The following is a 23952-nucleotide window of genomic DNA, read 5'->3' on the forward strand; positions in this document are numbered from 1 at the left end:
TGCACCCAACTAGTTTTCTCTATGACATAATGTTCAGACAGCGAGCAGCTGAGGCTGATGGGAATGCCATATCATTGTTGCAGGACCTGATGGTGCTACATGAGAAGTCACTTCACCCTGAACCCAAACATCATTGCAATCTGTCCAACAGTTGTTGAAATGGTGGACAGACAGATATTGCCATCAGTATAAAGATTTGAAAAATGTTTTTTTGTTCATTCCAAAAGTTGTATTACGTTTAACTGAGTTTTTAAAACACTGGAACATGGCTTCAGGTACACAACTTATGATTAGAGCTGTTTTTTCACTGTCATTGCAGGTTTTTGTTTGTACTGCGTAGCCGATCTTAAGCCCCATTCGGACTTGATTTACTCTCTGAGAGAAGGTGGGAGGATTTAAACATTACCTGGTGCTGGTGAGTGATCCTGTTGATCCCCTAATGTTTTTTCTGTGAACTGTTTGGTCCTCCTGCAATTACATCCCATTCACTGTAACGTCCTTGTATTTTTAAATGGATTTTTTTCCTGTGGGATTGGCTGCTTGTCAAAGAAATCCAAAATGTTTTTGCCTATCTGATAGACGGAAACATGTTAACAGGCCTGTAGGCCTATTTTGGAACCAATACAACTAAAGAAAAATATAATGTTAATTCCGGGGGTTTAGATTGATATTTCATTCACACATACACTGCTCATTTGTAGTTTCACCGTACATTAATCTCAAACTCTACCCTGAAGATTACTGAGGTCTTAAAAACTCTCTCTGAAGCCTGCAGATACACTTGTCATTTTTGTCTTTTAGTGTTTCTGTCCCTGTCTTCAACCCCCTCGTGCTGCCCTTCTGTCCCCAGTAATGGAGACGAATAGAGACGGTTCAGGTTGACCTCCATGGCTGTTAAACTGCTATCAGATTTTCATTGGAGAATATAAATCTCCTTCATTGATTAGGACATAATTGGCTCTAATTGTGGAGTGTGTGTGTGTGTGTCTGTGTGTGTGTGTTTACCAGGCATGATGAGCTTGTTGAAGGGCAGTCAGCCCCATAAAGTATTAAAAGAAAAGTCTGCTCTATACACCCATGTTTTCTTGTATTGGTATTTTGTGTGGCAGTGCAGGATTGACTTCCCTTCGCTGTTTCCTGCTGTTGGGTGTTGTACTGGCTCAGTTGACAGGAAATGAGATTTATGGATATGGAGTAAATAAAAAATGCACAATTTAACTTGCTCTGCAAATCAGTTAAATATAAATGAATATGAAGGAGTGGCCTGGATAAAGATCTACATAAAAATGCAGTATGTAAACATATTCAATCCCTTTAGTCACTATTGAGCTGCAATTATTTTCTAAACCGTTTGTTCCACCAACAGTTCTAAAAAACAAAGATATTTAATTCTCAATGATGACTAGATTTAATCAATTATTGAAATTGTTTACTATTCATTTTCTGTCAATCAACTAATCAATCAATTGCTAAGTTGTTTTGAGTCAAAATTACAGGTTTTAACCAAATGACAGTGCTTCTTGAGGCACTGGGCTATACGTTGCAAAGTTGTTGGCAATTAAAGTCTTGCTCTCAGGCTCCGTCCAACAAACAAAACAGACAAAATATAGTGCAGAAGTTAAAATGTAGAAGTAAAATATAACATAACATAAAAGAGACTGTATGGTGTTCTGTAGTGACAAAATGAATAAACTGGAGTAAATAAACTGTATAAAGTACAGTGCTGGGGGACACCCTTTAGTGCTATTGTTCAATGCTAAAAGGAATAATAAACAGGAAAGTCAGAAAAAGGAGGTTGTTGGGGTGGAGAGCTGTGACAAAAACAGAACTTTTTTCTTTGTTTCCCCGTGTGAAACAAAAACTCAACATTGGTTCCTTTTTGTGTTATTACGTAACTTACGTAAGTAGTGTTACTTAACTTGCGTAATTCAAGTAAGTCATTTGAACCCAACCTATGATTTTTTCCTAAATCTAACCAAGTAGTTTTGATATCTAAACCTAACCAAACTGTGACGTTTTACATTAACCATTGCCGTTTCACAATGTTAACCAGTAGTTGTATTTTAAAAGTGTAAACCTGACGTTGACCGTTGACCCTACACAAAAATGAAACAAAAGGACACCCCGGGCATTACAAAGCGACTCCAGTGGGTCTTGGCAAAGTGTCTGTATGTGACACCCTGGGAGTCACTTCCAGGACTCCATGTTCTTCTTTAAGATGAAGATAGTTCTTAATGACGTTAACTTGTTAACATTGTTGTCATCCAGCAGAATAAATTTGGGGCCAGTCAGATGCCTCCCTGATGGTATTGCATGATGAATTACTAAACTGCCTGTACTCCTCAGCATTGAGACCATTAATTCTGACCAAATCCCCAACTCTGTTTGTAGAAATGCAACCCAAACACGCAAAGAACCTCCACTATGCTTCACTGCTTTCTCATTCTTGTCCAGCTCTTCAGCCCTTTGGCAAACAAAGTGCCTTCTGTTACAGCAAAATATTTCAATATTTCATTTTGACTCATCAGTCCAGAGCACCTGCTGCCATTTTTCTACACCCCAGTTCCTGTGTTTCTGTGCATAGTTAAGTCTGTCTTGTTTTCAAGTCTTCCATGAAGGCCACTTCTGACTAGACTTCTCCCGACACTAGAATGTGGTATCAGGGTCCTTGCTTATGTGAATTTTATTCCTCCTATACAGTTGTTTTTGATTGTGTTTCAACCTCCATATTGAATTGGTGATCAACAGCACCTATTTGTAATAAAATATCATCCACCTGATGATATGTCTACAAAACCCCTCACTTTGTGCAAGTGAACTTTTTGTACTAGTTCATGTACTGGGGTGGAGGTAGAATTCTTAGAGACAGATAATCAAAATTAAACCCACATTAAACTAAAACTATATTCAAGGATATTTAAGGGTAAGAGAGAAAAAAAAGTAACTTCAGTAAACCAAGAGTTAAGTAAGAGATAATGCACAACACTGCTCCCGATCTACAGCCATAATGGTGTGCAGGCAAAGGACTTCATTAATTTAATCACAGCAATATGAGCACTGCTTCCTCCACCATCATCTTATAAATGAGGACACTTATTGTATGTTAAGTTAGTTTTAGCTGTGAATATTAACAGGTATGTGAAGCATTAGTATTGTTGCTATGGTTACCTGCTGTTTAATATTATGTTCTTCTTCGCAGACACATCACTATCACTCCTGTAGAGTTGCGGTAGTCAGTCCTCGTCAGCCAATGAAATGAACAGGATACATCAAGAAGTCAGCAGGTGATCACTGCACCTCCGCATTGACTCTGTTTCATTTTGCTGGGATTGTTCTGTCTTTTCATGCTGTGGTTTCAGGATGAATATCATGAAATCACATTATACACTCTGTCCAAGAAGCTGTCTGTGCATGATTTATGGCAGCCAATATTTGGATATCAATTACTTGTCCACAACAATGAAGCCAGCTTTGTGTTGGATGTGTGTGCTGGAAGGAATTAGGCAGCTTGATGGTATCACATCGGATGGCTCTACAGACAAATGCAATATGGTAGATGGTAACTGTGTCTCAAGTTTTGACTGTGAATGTGAGAAGAGGCCGGCGTCCAAAAGGAAGGATTGAGAACACTTCTTAACACGTCACGTTCTACATTCTTCTGTTCACTTCATGCTAAATTAGTATCTGCAACAGTATCTGTGAGCAAACCAACAGTGAGCTTCTTTTTATATATATAATTTTATGTTCTAATGATCTTCCATTAACTTTCAGCTACAACAGCTACACCAGTCAAAATAGGGTCAAAATGCATTCTGTGGATACAGTGATAGCAGTTTTCTGGGTGATAGTGGCTACGTTTTCAGATAAAAAAGCTGCAGTCTAATAACTATTGAAATCAACAGTCTTTGTTAGACTACTGTCTAACAGTAGAGTGTTCTGTGGATTATCCAGAGTAACAGTGACAATGTTTCTGGAAAAGGAAAGGAAGCTCACGGGTGTGCGTCTGCTGGCCATGCCATTGACCCATGGGGTCTAATCGGTACAGCCTAAAAGAACAACACGTAGCCACCACCCTGTGGGCCCACCACCCACAGGGAAGCTGACCATGGCATCTCAGACTGGTTCTTCTAGAATTCAAATGGGCCACGTTTAAAGCCTCTATTAAGTGATTGCTGGGAGATGTGGTCAGAAGGTTGTCTGTGTCTGTTCTGCAGGCAACCTAAGAACCCGCTGGTGGACACCAACTGGTGAAGGAAGCTGTCAAGCTGAAGGAGACCTTTCAGGCTTGGTTGGCCAAGGGGTCTACAGAAGCCACAGAGGCTTCACATGTACGGGGAGGCCTGAAACACTGTGGCTTTGTTGATCCTTTATGTGGGAGGACTTCCTAGAGCCTGTGGCGAAGGACTTTCAATTGTTTTCAAGTAAGTTGTGGCAAATGACCACAATTTACTTGAAAACATATGAGTCCCTTCCCTTCCTGAGGCATATGTGGCCATATGACTCAGGAAAGGAAAGTAGGTTTTGGCTCAGGCTGTACTCAGCAGGGGAGGACAACTGCTGATGCTGAATGAGATCTACTTTGAAGAACTCCAACATGTCCTCCCCCCGAAAGAAAGAGAAGGGCATGCCTCTTTGTTTCCTTAAGTGCCTGCAGGTGCCCAGTCCACGTGTGATTTTAACAGCCCCTGTGGTTTCAGGCATGTAAAAGCACTCACAAAGATCTTTCAATTCAGTTCTTCAAGATTTATTGATCGTATATTAACAAAATTATTATGTTGTTTACTTTTAACAAACGTATCACAAATAAATTTCTTAAATTCGTTTTCCACATCTCATAGTGATCACTAAATCCCCCATCATGTGTGAGGCCACATTACCAGATGAACTAAACACCTTTTATGCTCGCTTTTATCTCCTCAACAAGGAGTCAGCTGTAAAGTTTACCGGCCACTGTCTGTGTCCACAGCAGATGTGAGGAGAGTCCTGCTGAGTGAATATGAGTAAATCAGCTGATAACATCCCTGGCCGTGTACTAAAAACCTGAGCCAATCAACTAGTTGATGTTATTACTGACATTTTCAACATCTCACTGTCTCAGGAGGGGGTTCCCACCTGCTTCAAGACAGCCACCATCGTTCCTGGACCTAAAAAGTCTGCGGTGTCTAGTCTGAACGACCACCGCCCTGTTGCTCTCACCCCCAGTTTGCTTTCAGAACCAACAGATCCACAGAGGATGCCATCTCCACTGCCCTCCACTCAGCCCTCACACACCTTGAGAAAAACAACACCTACATCAGAATGCTGTTTGTGGATTTCAGCTCAGCATTCAACACAATCTCCCCATGAAACTGATCAGCAAACTCAGCACACACTGGGTTTAAACACAACACTCACAACACAATTGGATATCGGACTACATCACAAACAGACCCCAGTCAGTTCGGATTGGCGGACTCACCTCCTCCACTCTAGTGTTCAACAGAGGAGCCCCCCTAGATCTGTGTGCTCAGCCCCCTCCTGTTCACGCTGAACACCCACGACTGCATCCCCCGACATGGAGAGAACTCTGTTGTGAAGTTTGCGGACAACACCACCATCATCATCGTCCGTTCAAACAATGAGACTTCATATCAGGAGGAAATTCATAATCTTGCAGAGTGGTGCTCAGAGAACAACCTACTGCTCAACCCACCCAGCCACAGCCTGTTCACCCTGCTTTCTGCCGCATTCTGGGAAGAGATATAGAAGTTTCAGCTGCTGCACCACCAGACTGCAGAGCAGCTTTTCCCCCAAACTATCAGACTCTAAAACTCTTATTCATCCTCAGCACTGCTCCACTGATTATAGTTTATTTCTGTTCATAATTGATTCTTTATTAATGTATATAGTCCGCTATGTAGCAGAAGGGAGTTACAAAACTCACTTACTCTATGACTTGTTATATTGTCACAATAAACCTACCTACCTAAACTATTTCACTCCTCGTCTCTCATTCAAACACAAAATAACTCCCAAGCTGTTGTACTTCCTCTGATAATAGTACCCATGAGGATGACCTAATTAGGATAAGGAGCAATCGTATACAATTTCCCAAAAAATCCCCAGTTATTTGAATAAAGAAAATATCTCACATTGTTTGTCCATAACAACAAAATAATAAAACCAATCAACTACTATGGCTTCAACAGATGGCATTTTATGCAAGGAATCGAATGAAGTACTCTATTGGTATTGGTATCACTTTAAGGGTACAGATGGTGACAATTCCTTCTGCTTTCTGACAACTTGCAGAATCTACAGGGCAAATAATAAACATTAGATAGGAGCATTCTGAGATTTCTTGCAGCATATGGCCAACTTTTTCTGTATATTTCTCACACTGGAACACTGGACAATAGAACAACTACATTCTGAGTTTACGGAGCAAAGTAAAGAAAATATATTTATTTTATATTTACAATGGCCAGAGAAAATGGATATGACACATGCCTTTGGTGTGAAAGATCTGGGTTCAATCCCCCACTGTGACCCATCTACCAACATGTCCCTGAGCAAGACGCTAGAGGCGTGCGACCTCTGACATGTATAGCAATTGTAAGTCGCTTTGGATAAAGGTGTCAGCTAAATGTTAACGTATTGTTTTTTCCATTATCTGTGTAAGTTATGATAACTTTTACTCACCAAACTGCTGAGATTTGGGAACACAGCTGAAATTAAGTGCAAGGGAACAAGAAATATATGAGCAGTCAGACAATCAGAAAGACTGGAAACAAGCCAACAGTTTACCCAGATTATCTAAACCACTTTTTAAAAGTAAAACTGAAAGTGAGCAACCCTGTATTGTTGTTAACAATCCCACTTTATACAGGTAAACCCTGTCCGTGTTAGTGTCTGTGATGTCAGTTTAGGTAACACGCATTTCTTGGCATTTCTTGATTTCTTTCTTCCAAATAAGTTTGGCTTTCCTGTTTTTTGTTTCCAACCAGTGTGACTGACAGTTAAGGTTTCTTGTCCTGTCAGACACTGTCACTGTGATCCCAGCAATTAACTAGGATACTTGTTCTTACTGCGAATGATGGCTAAAACAAAAATAAGACATAAGAAATATCCTTTAAACAACCAACGGAACACTGAAAGCTCCATTTAGACTGAGACTTTCCAAACTTTAATAGGCATTAAGTTATGGAAGGTAGCCCTCTAGCACTAAACAAAGAAAATCTGTGAAATAGGTTTAATAACATACCTGTAATGTTTACACATTAAGCGTGGTAGATTTACTCAAATCAGAGTAGAAATTTAATTGGCATAGATAATTGGCATCTTATGAGCTGTAGGGGCATAAGCTAACAGCTGCTGCACATTAGCACAAATATGCAGAGGCAGGTGGATCTCTCTAACACACTCACAATGAAACACACACACAGCCAAGAATCTTGGATGGGCTGAGCAGGCATATCTGCCTAGGAAACGATGGGAATTTAAAGTGCCCTCCGGCCACCTAGTGAATAGAAGACAAATGACCAAAGTGTGTGTGCTCCACTAATGAGCACAGTCCTTTTGTTGCACACAAACCGCCAATTGATTTCACATGAATCTTCAACTAAGGAGAAAAGGAAGGAGCAAACTCTTCAGTTTCGCTGCTGGAGACTCTTCCTAAGACCTTCCAAACTCACAGGAGGTCTCTTGTTATTTAGCAAGACTGTGATGACTGCACACATACACTTCTCTATTCTCTAATTACTTTACCTTAATGAACCCTTTGTAATGTTTGTTGTGTATCACGGGGAAGATCTTTGAATTAAAGCAGTGCTCACTGCTGCCAAAGCAAGTTTTTCTGTGTGTGATAATTTAGTTGTTAATCTTCATTTATCCATGGAAGGTGGGCTGAACTCCATCTTCTTTTTCAGCAAAATTGAGCTTTTAATTTGGATAGTTTCACACATTCAGAGAGCTGACCAACACAACCACAGTCCACTGATGTAAGGGCCTGGCAACATTTACATTAAAGCCCCCCTCCAGTGTATTTTGACATTTCTAATATTTCATATTTTCCTGAGTCATTTCCTTACAATGTTGATTGCCCACATAATTCGCCAAATATTTTTTGACAAATAGCTTAATTTTGTGCTCAAAGTTGCAAAAGTTGCTTTGTTGTTAAAGCGGTATGCATTACCATGCATCGGTGGAGGCCCCCCCACCCCCCCGCGGTAAAGCAAGCGCACCATAAAACGTAGTGGAGTTATCATGTGCAGTGCAGATAACAGCTGATACTCGCACATTAGTTTCTATCATGGGTAAGTAATAGCTACTCCTGCCAGACAGTAAAGTGTACTAAACTTTACAGTGTAGGGATGTTAACATTGCATATCGTTAGTGAACACTCCAGCCGTCTGTATTACGTCCAACTATTAACCACATCCCCATTCTCTGTTTGAGAAAGAACGTTCACCAAAAACGGCAGTTAAAACTGGCTGGAGGGGGCTTTAAGTGTCATACAGTTTCTCAGAGAAACAGATTCTATTCAATGTTGTCAGAGGAAACACATTTTGGTGACCTTTGCACTGCTGACCAATAGCGACAGCACTGACTTTTGAGGGAAGGGAAGAGGAGAGCCCTGAATAGGGCTGGGCGATATGGCCAAAAATGTTATCACGATAAAAATATTTCATATAATTCGATATCGATAATTATCACGATGTCAAATCATTATTTCATTTTAAGTTTAAAGGCTGACTTTTGCTCCTGAGTGAAACAAGATGGTTAATTATGTGGTTAAAATTTTCTTTATGGTCAGAATGTGACAAACACTTGATAACAAACAGTGGCTCACTTCACAAATCTGAGGTAGAACATTCAAAACTATTATGATAAAATCTTTTTCAACAAATATGATCGGGAAATCTTTTTTCAGTCCCTTTCCCTCAACACAATAAAGATCTTAATAGAAAAATTAAGTGCTATTTTGCTCGTGATTCAAATGAATTAAACCAAATATGTATTTAGGATACATTGAACATTTATTATATTGTTGAGGAAAATATCGCAATAAATTATTATAATTGTTTTATTGCCTAGCCCTAGCCCTGAATGAATGAAACTGTCATAGTATTAGCTGTGTCACACTAGCTAAAACAAGACAGGAGTTGGTGTAAATATATCTCTCACCGTAAACAGTACGAGCACGAGCATGTTTCTAGTTAGCTCACACGTTACCGATTAGCTTGCCAGCTACAGTAACTTGCCAACAAGCTTCAGCATTAGGTGAGGATGTGCAGATACATTTTGCCACCATCTGGTGTAAAAGGGCACAAACCCAAAGAAGCAGTTTGGGAATTTTTGTCTTCTGCCCAATAGTCATTCGATTGAAATCTTTTTTTGAATTTTGTTTTGAACACAAATGGATGCAAAGATCGCAAGCAGGGAGAAACAGCTTGCAAAACAAACAAATTCATTATATAATATATTGTATTTATTATTCATTTCCCCAAAATGCTTCAGTATTGTTCTTCTGTTGAGAAAGCAGAGCGTCTATAAATGTATTCCACAAGAAGTTTAAGTCTTAGTAATTTAACATTTTCTATTGTGTGTCACTTGTTGATCACAATGACAGACATTTTCTACTAAAAACAAGACTTAGAGCCATGCTAGCGACTCTGTAGCCTGCTTACCACAACAATAGTTTGACCTCAATGTTAAAATCAGCATAGAAACATGCTCAGAATGACAATGTTAACCGGCTGATGTTTAGCATGTAATGGTTGCCAAGTTATGCCAAGTGCACGAGCCTGCTAACAGCACGAAACACAGTGAACACAATGCTGATGAGAATTTCATTTGTTTTGCAGGTATTTGATCTTGAGTAAAAATGGAAATTTTTACGATAGGTGGTGGTGAGAGTGAAAAAATCAGATGATCATCAGAGTCATTTGACTTCCTCCTCTGGCAACTATGAATGTAAAATGTAATGACAATACATCCAGTAGATGGAGGAAGTGGCGGACTGACCGTTATTACCTTCCCTAGCTGTGAACACAAATTGATATGGTGAATTTGTTAGCAAACATTTGCTTATATACACATCCAGCAGTTACGGAGCAACATTATTATTCATTTGAAATAGTGTTTCTGGCCATCTGGCAAATGTAAGTCAAATATTAATTCTCATTTAGCTCTCTTTTTGATCTCTACCAACTCCTGAGGGAAATATCTGGTAGGGTTGGGCGATAAAATGATAACAATAATTATCGCGATATAATTTTCCTTGATAACAATATAACAAATGTTCAATGAATTCGATTTAATTAATTTGAATTACAAACAAATCAGCACTTAATTTTTCTATTAAGATATTTATTTTGTTGAGAACACATCACTGCAAAAAGATTTTACTTAATTTTACTAATGCATATTTGTTGAAAAAAGATTATTATAATGGTGAAATGATCCAGTGTTTTAGACCATAGAGAATAGTTTAAAACAAAATTAATCATCTGCTTCAACTTTCACTAAGGAAATCTGCCTTTAAACTTGAAAGAAATAATAATTTGAGATTTATCGTGATAAATATTGATATCAACTTTTTTTTGTGATAATATCTTATAGCCCTAATATCTAGCTCTTTAGCTGCTAAATGCTCTACTATGTTCACCAGCTAGCAGTGTCTGTTTGCCATTTGGTGCTGAGCAGGCAGTGGACTGTGGGTTTTACTGCGTTTTGACTGAATCGTCTGGTGTGTGTGTGTGTGTGTGTGCTTACAATTAAAATATAAAAAATCTCATTAAATCTGTCATTATGTCCGTGGTTTCCCACGTTTTTAAAATCAGTTAAGATCTGAAAGTCCTCTAGTGTGCACCAGGCACAATGTAGTCAGTTTTGTTCTCAGTCTCTTCACTGTCTGAGCCCCCTGCTACCTCCAGCCTATCTGCTCCTAACACTGCCCTTACACACTCAGCCACAGCAAGGTCCTTGATGTTATCAAAGCAATTTGGCCCTGCTTTAATCATTGGGAAAATTGAGTAGCCCCCCCCTCCCCCTCCCTTGTAGTTTGGAAGCAGACAAAATCCAATCACTCATAAGAGAGGTTTATTGATTGATGTAATCTTATTAGAGGTGAGGTGGTGGAGGGGACATGATTGATTGCTTTTGTCTGCTACACATGTAGCTCTCGGTTGGCGATTCGTGTCCACTTTAATCTGGTATTTAATCTCTGTGTGAAGTTCTCAGATCCCTTCCTCCCCTTCAGCGTCAACCCAGGATCCGCCATGGCCAAGCGGGGCTGATGACCCACAAATCTAAGCTGGCTCAGTTTGATCTCATCCACCTCTTCCAAACTCGCTCACATTTCGGTCCAGGTCTCAAAAAGAGGAAGCGCCATCACTCGAGGAACTGCAAAGACATTCCATTCGTCCACATGGCAGAAATACTCAGTGGCGCATCACCACAACTTAAATCACGCTGATGACGATGAACATGACACAGTATCAGATTGAGTAAGTTGGATAGAATTTAAAATAATGCGTCTAATGCCTGGTGCACACAATGAGGATTTTCATTGTGAGGACATAATGACAGATTTAACAGATTTTTTATATTTTAATCTTTAGAAAGCGCACACAGGAGCACACACTCAGCGTTCGTACTAAATTGATTTCAGAGTGGTGATTCAGGGGACTCGGGATCTCACAGAAACTTGCGTGATCAAAACCAAATAAACCAAATGTGGATGAACTCCTGGCTGAGAAGACGGATCAGCATGGTTTCTACATTTTTTAGCGCATGAAAATACCAAACACATTGGTGACGTTTTCCAGTCAGCCTGCTCTCATTCTCATTGTTACCGATTTACAGATGTACTTGGAATAATTTGAACTCCCAGCAAAATGTCTTCTTTACTTTTTCTGTGTTGTAGTGTCTGATTGAATACATTTATTTATTAAAAGCAGTCTGTATCTAGACCATGATATGATGTCCCACAACATTTTACACATTACATCTGTTTATAAGCCAAATTATGAATGTTATCAATGTTCATTTATTTCTTTTGTATGGAATTTCCAATGGCAGCTGATCAGCACAAAGCATGCAGGGTTTTGACCACCTGAGCGATTCGATCTCTCCTGAGAGCATTCACATCTGTACAAGCTGTCCACTTGAGATCAGATTACCCATGACCCCTGAGTGTACTGAATAGGGGTGTGACAATACACTTAGCTTATAAGATGAGACGATACACAATATTGGGTTCACGAGAACAAAACGAAATTTTAACTTTTAATTTCAAGAAATCTTTAATGCCGAAATATACGGGAGTCTGGCTGCACCAATTTCTGCCTTTTCTCCATCAATTGATGGTGGAAATTTATTTTTATTTATATGAAGGGAAACACAAAACTCGGGTGGCATGTGACAATTCAAAATGATTTAAACAGAACATAATGCAGTGCAGCAGCTCTCAGGCATTCTGTGCTGCTTTCAGATCTGTTTCTCCTGTAGATCAACTTGTCAAGTAATCTCCTTCCTGCTGAGTCAGCACACATGCAGGCATGATTTAGACTTTCCTGCTCTTTTGTTTGAGGAAATAACCTCTTTAAATGTGCATGTGGCTCCTTTTCACCTCAATGAGAAATTCATTCATTTTAATTCAGTTAGAAACTCCTGGACTTTAACAGCTCCTGTGTTTCAGCAGGTTTTCTGCTCATGTCACAAACTTTCTCCCACAAAACTGTGTCCAGAAAAAAGTTATGTTTAGTTCTTTTAGGTTCAACTTTTCATTTGTAAGACAAATAATTTATTCTTTTAAAAGTGACAGGTGTGCTTTAAGTGTTTATATCTCAGTTAAAGGTGAGTTTAAGGCATAATCATTTTGCCTGCTCTGATGAGCTTATCTGTGGCTGCAGCCCTTGAGAAGTACATATTAAGAAAGATTCAAAACATGGAGCAGATCTAATGACAAAAAAAAAAAAATTAAGTACTCAGCTAAACCTTAATGATGAGACCCAGAAGCTGTAGGGTTATTGATGCATGTTGAAGTCATGGGTCCGTGTATTGACAGTGGGTTTGTGGCCTCAAAATCTTCTTTCCTCTCCAGCCCCAGTATCTGAGCCCAAGTGGATGAAACAAGGCTGTGAATTTATCACAAGTGGGCAATGCAATTACCTTGGAAGTGGCCACGTGACAGAAATCAATATGACACAAAGCACTCAGCCATTGACTCTCATCCATGACAAAGTGCGGCAGTGTCTTTCCACAGAAAGGAGTGGATTATTGGACTTTGTGAGCCTCCTACTTTTTTGATTTACTGTTGGGTCACTGCATCATTATAACACAGCCATTGTTTTACAAGAGGGGGGGGGGGGGTAATGAATGGACTGCTGATGTTGCACCTATGGAGAAAGCTAAGTCAGAGTGGCGCTGCCTTTATTAGCTCATCTGGACAACTCATTCACAGCTGCGATGTAAGGGAAGGGGAGTGATCTCTGCAGCTCTCACCAGGTGCTTTGTTTGCGTCTGAAGTTTCTCATATTTTCCAGCAGGGGGCCCTAGTGAACTGGGTACACCCTTGAAGAAGAGTCAATTTCAGCAGCAGGTCTCTGCCCTCACCTCAGCCGGGCAAACCGGCGCCTTGCAGTGACTGACACGGCCAGAAACTCAGTCTACTCTACCGATACCTCGCTACGGAAACTCCACTAGAGATACACACAGCTTACAGCAGACTGCAACTCCATTAAAACAAGTCTATGACGAGGTAATCAATTAAGGCACCCAGAGGGCTTTGCAATTCATGCTCAGTGTGTAATGATTAAATGGGTTAGGAGGCAACACAGTTCAGTTAAAAGATGATAAGACAGAAACCGGTTAAGGAGGATGGGAGGGAAGAGCGTTTACCTCAGGAAGCATTGGAGCACACCCACACTGTGGCGGAATCAGTGGGATAAAGAGATGGGGGAAGAAGTTGAGGAGTAATAGATTTTAGCTGCTTGGCCACACTTCCCACACAGCCCCAGTCCCAGCTCTGTGTTTTCTGTTTTAATAGGGGGGGAAAAGGGTGAAGTCAGCAAAAACAAAATGCCGCCATTAAATCATCTCCCCGGATCCCGTGTCAGAGCAGTAATGGGAAACGCACTCATCATCAGAAAGGTTACTGCTTTCCAGAACCTCCCTGCTAGCTTTTCTCTCTCTTTATCCCTCCGCCCTCCCCCTCCTGCGCCATCCTGCCCTCAGTCTCATCCTCAAACCAGAAACCAGCTGTAGGCGAGCTGATCTCTAGTTTGCCGGCTGCTGTTCAGTCCCCCAAGGATCCTGGGGGTCGAGGATGAGGGATTGGGGCAGCTACAGTTCGCCACGGTGAGTTGGTTTCATCTCACGGAGATGCCACTGTGTTGAAAAGAAAACGGTCTCCATCTGTCTTGTCCCACAATTGTTAAAGTTCAAGTTTTCTCAGTTGTCATGAACTGAACAAGTGAACAATTTATATTACAACCAAGCAAACATCTTCATATCTGATGGCCACAAAATACATCTGAAAACTCCAGTAAGCGGACCTTGCACTAAGAATGTTATTGTCATAATGACAATTAATGAGCCTTAAAGCTCAACTGCTGCCATGATATTCAATGTGGATGATTCATGTCCCCCCCCTTACCTTTACTCTTACGCCATCATCAAGCTCCATCAACATTCAAGCCATATAAAGAAATATTAGGTAATAATAGATGTACTCTCTAAAAACAATTTTCAGCTGATATATCAATAACTTCCAGTATTTGCCAGGCTTAAATTACTTTTACTGAGCACTGTCATGCTCTGCAGAGGAAGAACCATTTACATTTTGCACACTGCAAGACACTTTTTTCTAGCACCAAACAGACCAAGATGTCAACTTTAAATACAGACATCTCATTAACTAAGTCAGAAAAGCCATGAAATGTGCTGAGCACATTCATGCTCCTTAGGTGATGAACCCTTCTGTATTATCTTTAATGCTCTGTTTTAGATTTATTCTTTTATTAACATCAGTTTGTCTGAACTCATATGATGTACATGAAATAATGCATAAATTATGATGAAATAATTGTTATACAACTGATCAAGGCTTCATGCTTCTATGAGTTGTCCGCTTTAGTTGCCCTAAATGATTTGGAGATGTCTTGGGTCTTTCACAGATGTGAGAACTTGCATTTTCCTGTATGCTTAGTATGAAAATGGCCAAATGTAAATGTCAGAATATTAGCAATCAGCTGCTACAATACTGTGTGCTGACTTTCACGGTTTCAAACCTTGTCAATGATTGCAGTAGGAGAATCCAGCAGATCAGCTCTAGACTGTACTCTGTGGGCTGAGAAGCAACAATTCATCTGACCCCCCCCCCCCCTCTAAACAAGAAGGCCACTTCCCAGGTGATAAATCACAGATGACAGAGGGCATTACACGCACAAACGGACCGCCGCTGCCGCACCTTCAGAACAATTCATTAGCTGGCTGACACTCATTTATCACTGCGGCAATAAGGTGAAAAAGTCAAGAGTTTATTAAAGCTCCGCGTAATTTTCAAGAGCTATAGGCCAGAGGCTGAGACACTTCACATACACAACAGCAGCAACATTCACATTCTTACTTCATACAGTATCACAGTAATACAGTACACAATTAATCCAAAATATGCCTTTCAAAGCATGTCTGTAAACAAATGTTTGGCAATTAAAAGAAAATATGGTGGTCGCTTAAGACTACATCACAAATCAGAGTTCAACTCTGTTCACAATACAGGCTTATGATATATAATCAAGTATGTAGGCACAAAAAGAAAAGACATGTATGTTTGGCCTCTTCATAAATACTGTACACGTTGTCACACTACAGAGATACCTGGCATTCAAATTCTACAAGACCACATCACTTATTTTCAGCTTTAAATTACTGTACAGTAATAGGTATAGCCATGCACGTAGACTGAGTATGAGTGATGGGAAAGGACTGCTCAGGAGTCAGCAAGTCATTCTGCACTGAGATCTCACCTCTAAAGACAAACCCAGTGTGGTGGTGTTTCTGGAAACACTCCAGAGAGGAAAGAAGCAGTAAACTGCATGGGTTTGACTGCTCCCAAAAGCATGCATACAGGCCCTGGATAGGCACCAGAGTGACATATGAGGGCAGAATGTGACAGTTGTCATGAGCCCTGACAGAGCAGCAAGCAGCTGTTGTTTTGACAGGGCTGACTACGGGCCTCCAGGGACATGTAGACAAAGCTGGGCTTCTTTCTGAGGAAGTGTCAGTTTAACTGTCACTCCAAGATATGTAGACAGAGGAAGACTTCTAAATGACTAAAGACACTAAAGACATTTAGATAATTAAGTGCTATTACCGCTAACTACACTAGTTTGTTTCTACTACAGATGCTTTATGGTAGCATTACTTTACTGCTACACTTGACACACCAGAAACAGCTGGTTTATCTATACACAACACTTTTCTCAGTACTGTTGGTCTTCCATTCATTTAGAAAACAAAACACAACACTCAAGTCTGCCTAGGTTCAAGTGCATCTGCTATTAACCAAATTCACACCGAAATGCTCGGGCTAACCGGGTGGCAGGTGACGAAGACTTTACATACATGTTGGATGCAGGCGAGCACCTAGAGGCATAGAGAGGAATTATTCAGGATAGCGTCAGAAGAAAATCCACCGACTGCAGTCGTTTTCTGCATTTTATAGCACTTTGTCTTTTCTGTGCTTCCACACTGCGAGCAACCTGAGCTGTCTACCAAGCCAAGAGTCTACCACTCATTACCTACACAGTTATGCTCAGCTGCCATGACGAACCTATTATACTCAACAGCCACATTTGAACACAATCTTAAAGATCCCATGATATGGCCACTTGAGCTATCTAGAAAGCTGCCCCTCATTGAAAATGGGTATACTTTATTTTTTAAGAATTCCCCCTTTCTGTCTGTCCTTTCAAATGAAATGATTTCCGCTGATAGATCATTCACTGTCTAACATCCAGTTTCTAAAGAAAGTATAGCAGATTAAGAAAGTAATGAGACTACATTAGATAGCAGGACTCGGTCTTATCATTTAAATTCAGGACAGTTGCATCCATCAGTTGGCTTGATGGTTAGCGCTTCTGTCTTTTTTTACTTATTTTGTTTAATGCTAACTAAGTAGTGCAAGAGAGGTGTTCGTTATTTCCCAAAACGGTTTAATACATGAATTGTAGAAATACATCACTTTTTGTAAATTCAATGGTCTGCATGGAAACTTTGCAGACGAAGACAATTGCACAGATGCAACTGGAGCCACAATTGGTTACAAAAAGAATCCACCAAGCTACTTGTAGTGTGTAAAAGAGTCCCACATTAACCAAAAAGTATTGGCTTCAGCAGTTCTTCAGAATTTAGACTCCATGTTTTAGATTCAGACAGCTCCGCTCAATTCTCGTTGGACAGTTGTTGGTCCAGTTTGGATCAGAGGTGGTTGTGGGGCGGCGTTCTCCAGCCTGACTCGAGCACCGTTCTTCACATGCCTCAATTTGCCTCTCTCTGTCTCTAAGCCAAAGGTCATCTGTCCCGAGTTTTTACGGCAGGTGAGGTGGCTGCCCCGGCTCTCACAACCTGTGCAATGCAAAGATAGAAAGAGTCAGGGCAGCACACCTCACACCCCGACCAGCAACCCTTACAACTTCAACACTGCCTCAAGAGCACCACACATGAAACAACTCGAGCGTTGAGCTTTTTCTTTCATCTGTTTCCATGATACTGCTCTTGCCATGGACATAGTATAATTTTTTTCTGCAGAGATGTCTAATACATTAAAAGGTATATTCTTGAATAAAAGCCAGCGTCCAGTCTCCAATAATAAGCGTGCTCTGACAAATAACAAAGAGTGGGTAAAAATATTGAGAGTATGGTGGGTGGTGAAGTGACCTACCTTACATCTTAATGTTCAGCATACTGTACATTTTGACAGCACTAGTTTCGTCAGTACAACAATAGTGTCATGTCATACTCAGAGTCTTTTTAACAGGAATTTGCTCACAAAAGAATTCCCAGTGATTTGACTGCATAATTTTTTTAATCACTGTTGAGGGATAAAAAACCTGGATCACTTCCTGCACGAGTTTTCAATTAAAAGCCGACCAAGAATGGGGGGGGGGGTTTAATTATTTGGATTATCCACCATCTTGTGGCTATGTTTTCTTTCCCTCTCGTTTCTGTTCTCTTCACTTCGTCTTTGCATTTATCCTCATTCTCTGTATTATGTTTTTCCCTTGTAATTTTTTCATTTGTTCAGTGTTTCCTGTTTTTTTTTTTGAAGTTGTTCTGCCCCCTCGTTGTCTTGTTTTGTTCCCTGCCAGTGCCTTGGCTTTAGCTTCTGTCGGCTCGTCCCTTGGAAGTTGTCATGCGTCTTAGTAGTGGTACCTGGATTTAACCACAGTGGATTTAGGATTTTGTCTCTCACCCTACTGACCCTCCTTAGATCACTGCTTTTCTTTTGGTTTTTGTTTTGTTGAGTTATTTTGCCTGTTGCACAGCTTTATAGGTTATGTAAAGGTCTGTATCTAAGTTTCTTGTTAACATTACTAAATTATTAAACTCTGCAGACTACACCTGCTCCACCTTGGTGTTTGCATTGTGGGTCTGATCCCATTTCTCTGTGTTTACGCTTGGCACAACACAACACATAGTGGTTCTTTTAAAACCAAAAACTAGCAGCAGAATGATGAGAGTGGCATGACTTTGTTGTTGCCGTAATGGACTTAGTGGTGTAGAATGTACAATATTCTGAATTTGGACACCAGGTAAAGATGGAGGAAGTGTGGAGTTTGTATCAACAGTAAAGTAAAGCAGGACAGATCAGAAATGAGGGAGATTATTGAAATAATACAACATGCTTAAAAAGAAAGAAAAAAGAAAAGAAAATACAAGCCTGTTCCAGATAAAGGCTTCCTGCAACTATTTGAGATTTTGTGTTTAAGCAATTGGTGATGTAAAAAGATGGGGAAGAGTGTCACGCTCAAGTTATGTTTCAATATAATTGAAAAAGTCAAAGTGTTTCAAGTCACAATGAGCCAAAGCCAGTGTGGGAGAGACAATATGAAGCTCATGAAGGGAATTCTGGTCTGAGAACATTTTTATACAAGAGATTCATCACATGCCAATGTGCTGACAAGCGGCCTGCTGTGATCTCGTTTTTTATTTTCTCACAGAATTCCATTGTCAAAGAAGAATCCTGGCTATTAGACGCCTGACACCTGAAATCCCGAGAGAGGAGCAGAATAAATTGTGCTATTCATTACGCCTTAATGAACTGTGCAAATGTATGTGGCAGGTCAATATAGGGGGCCAATGGAGAAGATGCCCTCAGCCCCCTCATTCTGCAGAGCCCAGGCGGCCAGAGCCTAATGAAGACTGAACTTTAATCATCAGGAGGATATGGCTGCTGCCCCCCCCCCCCCCCCCCCCCCCCCCCCCCCCCCCACACACACACACACACACACACACACACACAGAGCATGTCTAATAACCCCAACCCCCCCGCCCCCTCTCAGAGCCACACACATGCGTTCTCTCACCTCACAAGGTTTTCGTTGTCGCCTGGTCCTTTGCAGGTTGTACACTCAGTCCTTGTGTCGTCAGCTTTGGGTTTTTTCTGCATTGCAGACTGGCGCTGTCGGCGTTCCCGTGGCAGTGGTTCCTATGGAAACACTGCTGATTAGAATGGAGAGCTGTATGGGTATGGTTGTTGGTGGTCTGGATGTAAAAAGGAATGAAATGTTAAACTGAGGAGAAATGGGGACGCTTGAGCAATATAGTATAATAATAACTAGGCATAAAGACTGGAAGCAGGAGCCAGTCTGGCTCTGTCCAAAATTCAATTCTCTGTACTGGCTAGATGGTACCAAATGGTTATTGCTTGTCGAGAAATGGTTTCAGCACATAACTGCCTAAAACCACAAATTGTCAGTACAAGTCTAGTCTAAGCTAGGCTACACCTCCTGGGTTAAACTCTGTAGTTAATGCAAAACCATTTCTTTCACTCTTGGAAAGAAGGCAAATAAATTAATTTCACAGAATGTTGAATATTTCTTTCTACTGCAGGGGAGCCCCGCGCTGGGGGAAGCCCTGTAGTGTCAGTTTTGAACGCTAAAGGTAGGTGTAGGATATTTAACAGAAAAAGCCAAGTAAGGAAGTCGTGGATGATGGTCCAGAAACCAGACTTTCACCCCGGAGACTGGTGTTTGTTTCACGTGTGAAACAAAAAGTCAATATTGAATGTTTTTCTTTAAGTAAGTTACATAAGTAATGTTACTTAAGTTTCATAAGTTAAATGACATAACATTGTTTTTAAGTGAAACCACAATGTTTTATTAAACCTAACCAAATAGCGATGTTTCACTACTTTAAAAAGTAGTTTTACTTTGAAAGTCTAACCAGACGCTGTATATTTATTGTTGCTAACTTGACAGTGGAGCTCTAAAGGTCGAAATACCATGCTAAAGGGTTACCCAGGGCGTAACAACCGGCGACCAGGTTTCTTTTTGTTTTTTCTTATAGCCTAATGAGTACAATTCTCTCACGTGCCACTTCAATAATTTCTCAGATAAAAACAGAAGAGGATTTGGGCCACATGTGATAAATGTATTTGAGTTCTGAGTCAGATTTCTGACTTTAACCTCACCACCTAAATTCATTTTTCACATGTGGCTTATAGCTTGTTTTTAATAAAAGGGACTCCATTGCTAAATATAACCAAGATGGTCTGCATCTGAATGAAGTGACAAACCTCAACTTTCTCTTCTCTGTCTTCACAGATGGGAACTCTCTTCCTCTTCTGCCCTCTGGTTCTCTGCAGACACAAGCATTCAACTTTTGAGCAGTGGTCAAAAACACAATGTTAACGTGAAATGCTCATTCAACTTCCTTCTGAATGGGTCAACACCTTCTTGAGGTCAGAGCGAGGGCCTGATTTCCTGCCTTCATGGGTTCAGTTTCATTCACTCACTAAAATCTAAGTATCTCATCTGTTCATGTACTAAAGCGTATTCTGTGACTGTGATTGGTTTGGAACCCGTGTGTCTCGTTTATTACAGCCATGTGTAACATCAAGTACTGATGTAACTACGCTTGCCGTAGCCTGGTTTGTTTCGCTCCAAACCAGCTGATGGAAACGCATTTAAATGTTGTTTGTCTTTTTGGCAACATTTCAAATTTCCACTTAAACTTTGCATGGCATTAGATGGAAACATGGCTAATGGTCCTTCACATGTGCAGTTCCTTAACTGTTTTCCCTGTTGTACTGACGTTCATGGCGAACAGTGAATTTTGTCTAGTGTTACACCAACAAATGTACACTGCACCAACAATGGCAGTGAAGAAGACGACTGTAAGCAGCAAGGAAAGGTGGATACAAAAAAGGGAGGACATAAAATATTAACAGCTACCTCACAGATCCACGTGGGAATACCTGAATGTAGCTTTAAAGGCATCTTACCAATCAGCTCCTTACTAGCAGTGGTGTGTTCATGTAGGATCCCATCACTACTTTTCTACCTGACTTTAAACAGCTTTGGTTATGTCACATGAGAGATTTCTGCAGTTTCATTGTTGCTTTTTCTCCCTGATTGAAATCAAAATATGGTGTGTTGTTTTTATTTTGCTGAGTTGTGGATTGTTAAACTGTTAATGTTTTCCCTGCCACAGCTCGTCAAGTTGTGGCAGTAAATGTCACTTGCCAGAACACCAGTCCTATAGTTTCTATGGAAGCTAAACAATGCTGGATGGATGTCTAGCAACACTACCATCTACTACACAGGTCTGAAGTGTGCTTTCTCCTCGAAGGAGATTGCACAGAGCAAGAAGGGAAATAAAAATCAAACATCTCTTTCTTGTTGCTCGCAAGTGAGCGGCGGAGCTGCTGGGGAGAGTTTAAAAGGGGAAGAAAAATCGACAACATATTTGAACAGATTGTGAAAACAATTCCATCTGTCGCCTTTGGCTCACTACCACTCACCAGATGGAGCACTTATCATTAAGAATGCTAACTGCAAGTATGCTGCCAATTGGCTCCTACAGACCTCCACTATTTCTCATGTGGCTGTATCACCAAACAAAAGGCCTGACAATTTCTTTAGTTATTTCTGCATTAAAGCGGTGTCTGTTTAAGTGATCTATAAGACCGGGGTGAGCAGAGTGCAGTTCAGTAGCTGGTTCAGCTAAAAACGCTCAGCCACACAGCACAGCTAATCTAAGGCTCTGCTCAGGTGAGGAAATTAAAGCTGCAGGCAGTTTATAAGTCCCAGCCAAAATCAATCTTTTAATTAAGTACATCAGTGCATCTTTAACAAGCATGAATCATTTCACACAGGAGTAGAAAAATTAACAGAGCATAAGAAGTAGTAGTAACTAGATATATTAACGTAATTGTCATAATTTCCAACTGATTAATGACATATGTTCGTATGGGAGGTTTTAATGTTAACACAGTGGTGGTGGCAGGCAGCAGTAAATCATGTCCCATTAGCAGGAGCATTTCATTGCCACCTTCAGTTAGCCTCTCGAACCCTGAATTTGAAAATTGCTATGTCGTACTTTTTTTGCATATAACTATAGTGGAAGTAATTGGGATAATTTCTGACAGAATTAAAGAATTCTAAAGGGCAGGTGAAAACCCTGTTGGGTCCCGTATGGCACAAGATATAAGACTGAGATACCGGCCTCTTTTTTACATTCATGTTCAAAGAACTGTTTCACCATGAATGTAAAAAAGAGGCTGGTTATGGAGACATTGTGTATCAAAATGCTTCAAAAGCTGATCTTATGAAAGTTAATGTAAAATTTAATAGTTTGTGCAGATTTATTCTGAACTGTGACTTTTAAACCCACCATTGTGTAATGTACAATCAACTGCAGTGGCTTTCTCTTGATAACAGAAGACAGTTACACTGGTACCAGTTTCTTTTCAAATGTATTAATTTTAAATATCCTGTTTATTTACAAGAGTTTTTTATTTTGCATAACTCTAATCATATTTATTATCTTAGAAGCAATAACAGGCTTTTTTTTCATGTTCCAAAAACTACACTAGAAATAGGAAAAAAAGCATTTAGGGTTAAGGCTCCTAGAGACTGGAACAATCTACAAATTTTCTTGACATCTTTGCAGTATCTAGGTTCATTTAAGAATACTCTTATCATTCACCTTACAACAGACTGCTCCTGTTAATTATTGTTACTTACTGTTATACTCTACTGTTTTTACTATTAGTGTTGGTGTCTAGTTTGTGGCATGTGCAAGGTACATGAGTGAATGTGTTTTTATTTTTTTGTGGTTTGTTTTTTTTGTATTCTTGTGTTTGATGTTTGCTGTATATATTGTGTATTTTTATATTATTGTGTTTCTTTGGCCAGGACCCCGCGAAAACGAGATGGTACATCTCAAGGGGTTTTTATCCTGGAAATAAATAAATTTCTCACTAAATGTGAAGATTACGAGGCAAGATCCGAAGTTAAAGATTTATGATTTGTGGATGATTTGTGGATGTTTATTAACTATGGACATGCAGGTCATGACCAGAGATACGGATATAAGGAAGCATAAATAGCACTAATCTAGCAGTGTATGACTTCTGAGTTGCTATGTAAATTTCATCCTTTGGGCTCAAAGAACAATTAAAAAAAACTGGTTACAATGTCTAAGAGGTTGATCATTTGTAAATGGAATAAATAAATTATGATAAATCAAATCATCCTCTATGCTGCAACTAACCATTCCTAAATTAGCTTGTCCTTTTGCACAGTGGGCCAGAGTCTAGGTCAGCAAGTGTTGGGCGAGAGGCAAAACACATGCTGGACAAGTGATGGCAAAAGCGTCAAAATAAATAATAACGTTTCTATAATGTTGGATGCTTTCTCTGATCAATGACATTTTGCCTAATATTCTCAGTTCTGACAG

At 40.1% G+C, this 23952-nt stretch overlaps 1 protein-coding gene across 8 annotated transcripts in view; it reads right to left on the reverse strand.

The window, feature by feature from the left end:
• phf14 (PHD finger protein 14) overlaps positions 1 to 23952 on the reverse strand; it is a 95618-nt gene that overhangs the window by 19765 nt on the left and 51901 nt on the right. For 4 of the 8 annotated variants that reach the window (XM_038724639.1, XM_038724641.1, XM_038724638.1 and 1 more), the window contains 2 exons: positions 20786 to 20848; positions 19575 to 19696 (listed from right to left, as the gene is read on the reverse strand). In XM_038724639.1, coding sequence (XP_038580567.1) covers positions 19575 to 19696; positions 20786 to 20848 — 185 coding nt within the window. Of the gene's footprint in view, positions 1 to 15503; positions 17614 to 19574; positions 19708 to 20785; positions 20849 to 23952 lie in introns of those variants that run through there. The other 4 variants (XM_038724644.1, XM_038724642.1, XM_038724643.1 and 1 more) reach the window with 3 other exon arrangements.

This window comes from Micropterus salmoides, unplaced genomic scaffold (assembly GCF_014851395.1).
Source record: "Micropterus salmoides isolate LMB-PRFRI ecotype aquatic unplaced genomic scaffold, ASM1485139v1 Ms_hic_scaffold_17, whole genome shotgun sequence".
NCBI lineage: Eukaryota > Metazoa > Chordata > Actinopteri > Centrarchiformes > Centrarchidae > Micropterus > Micropterus salmoides.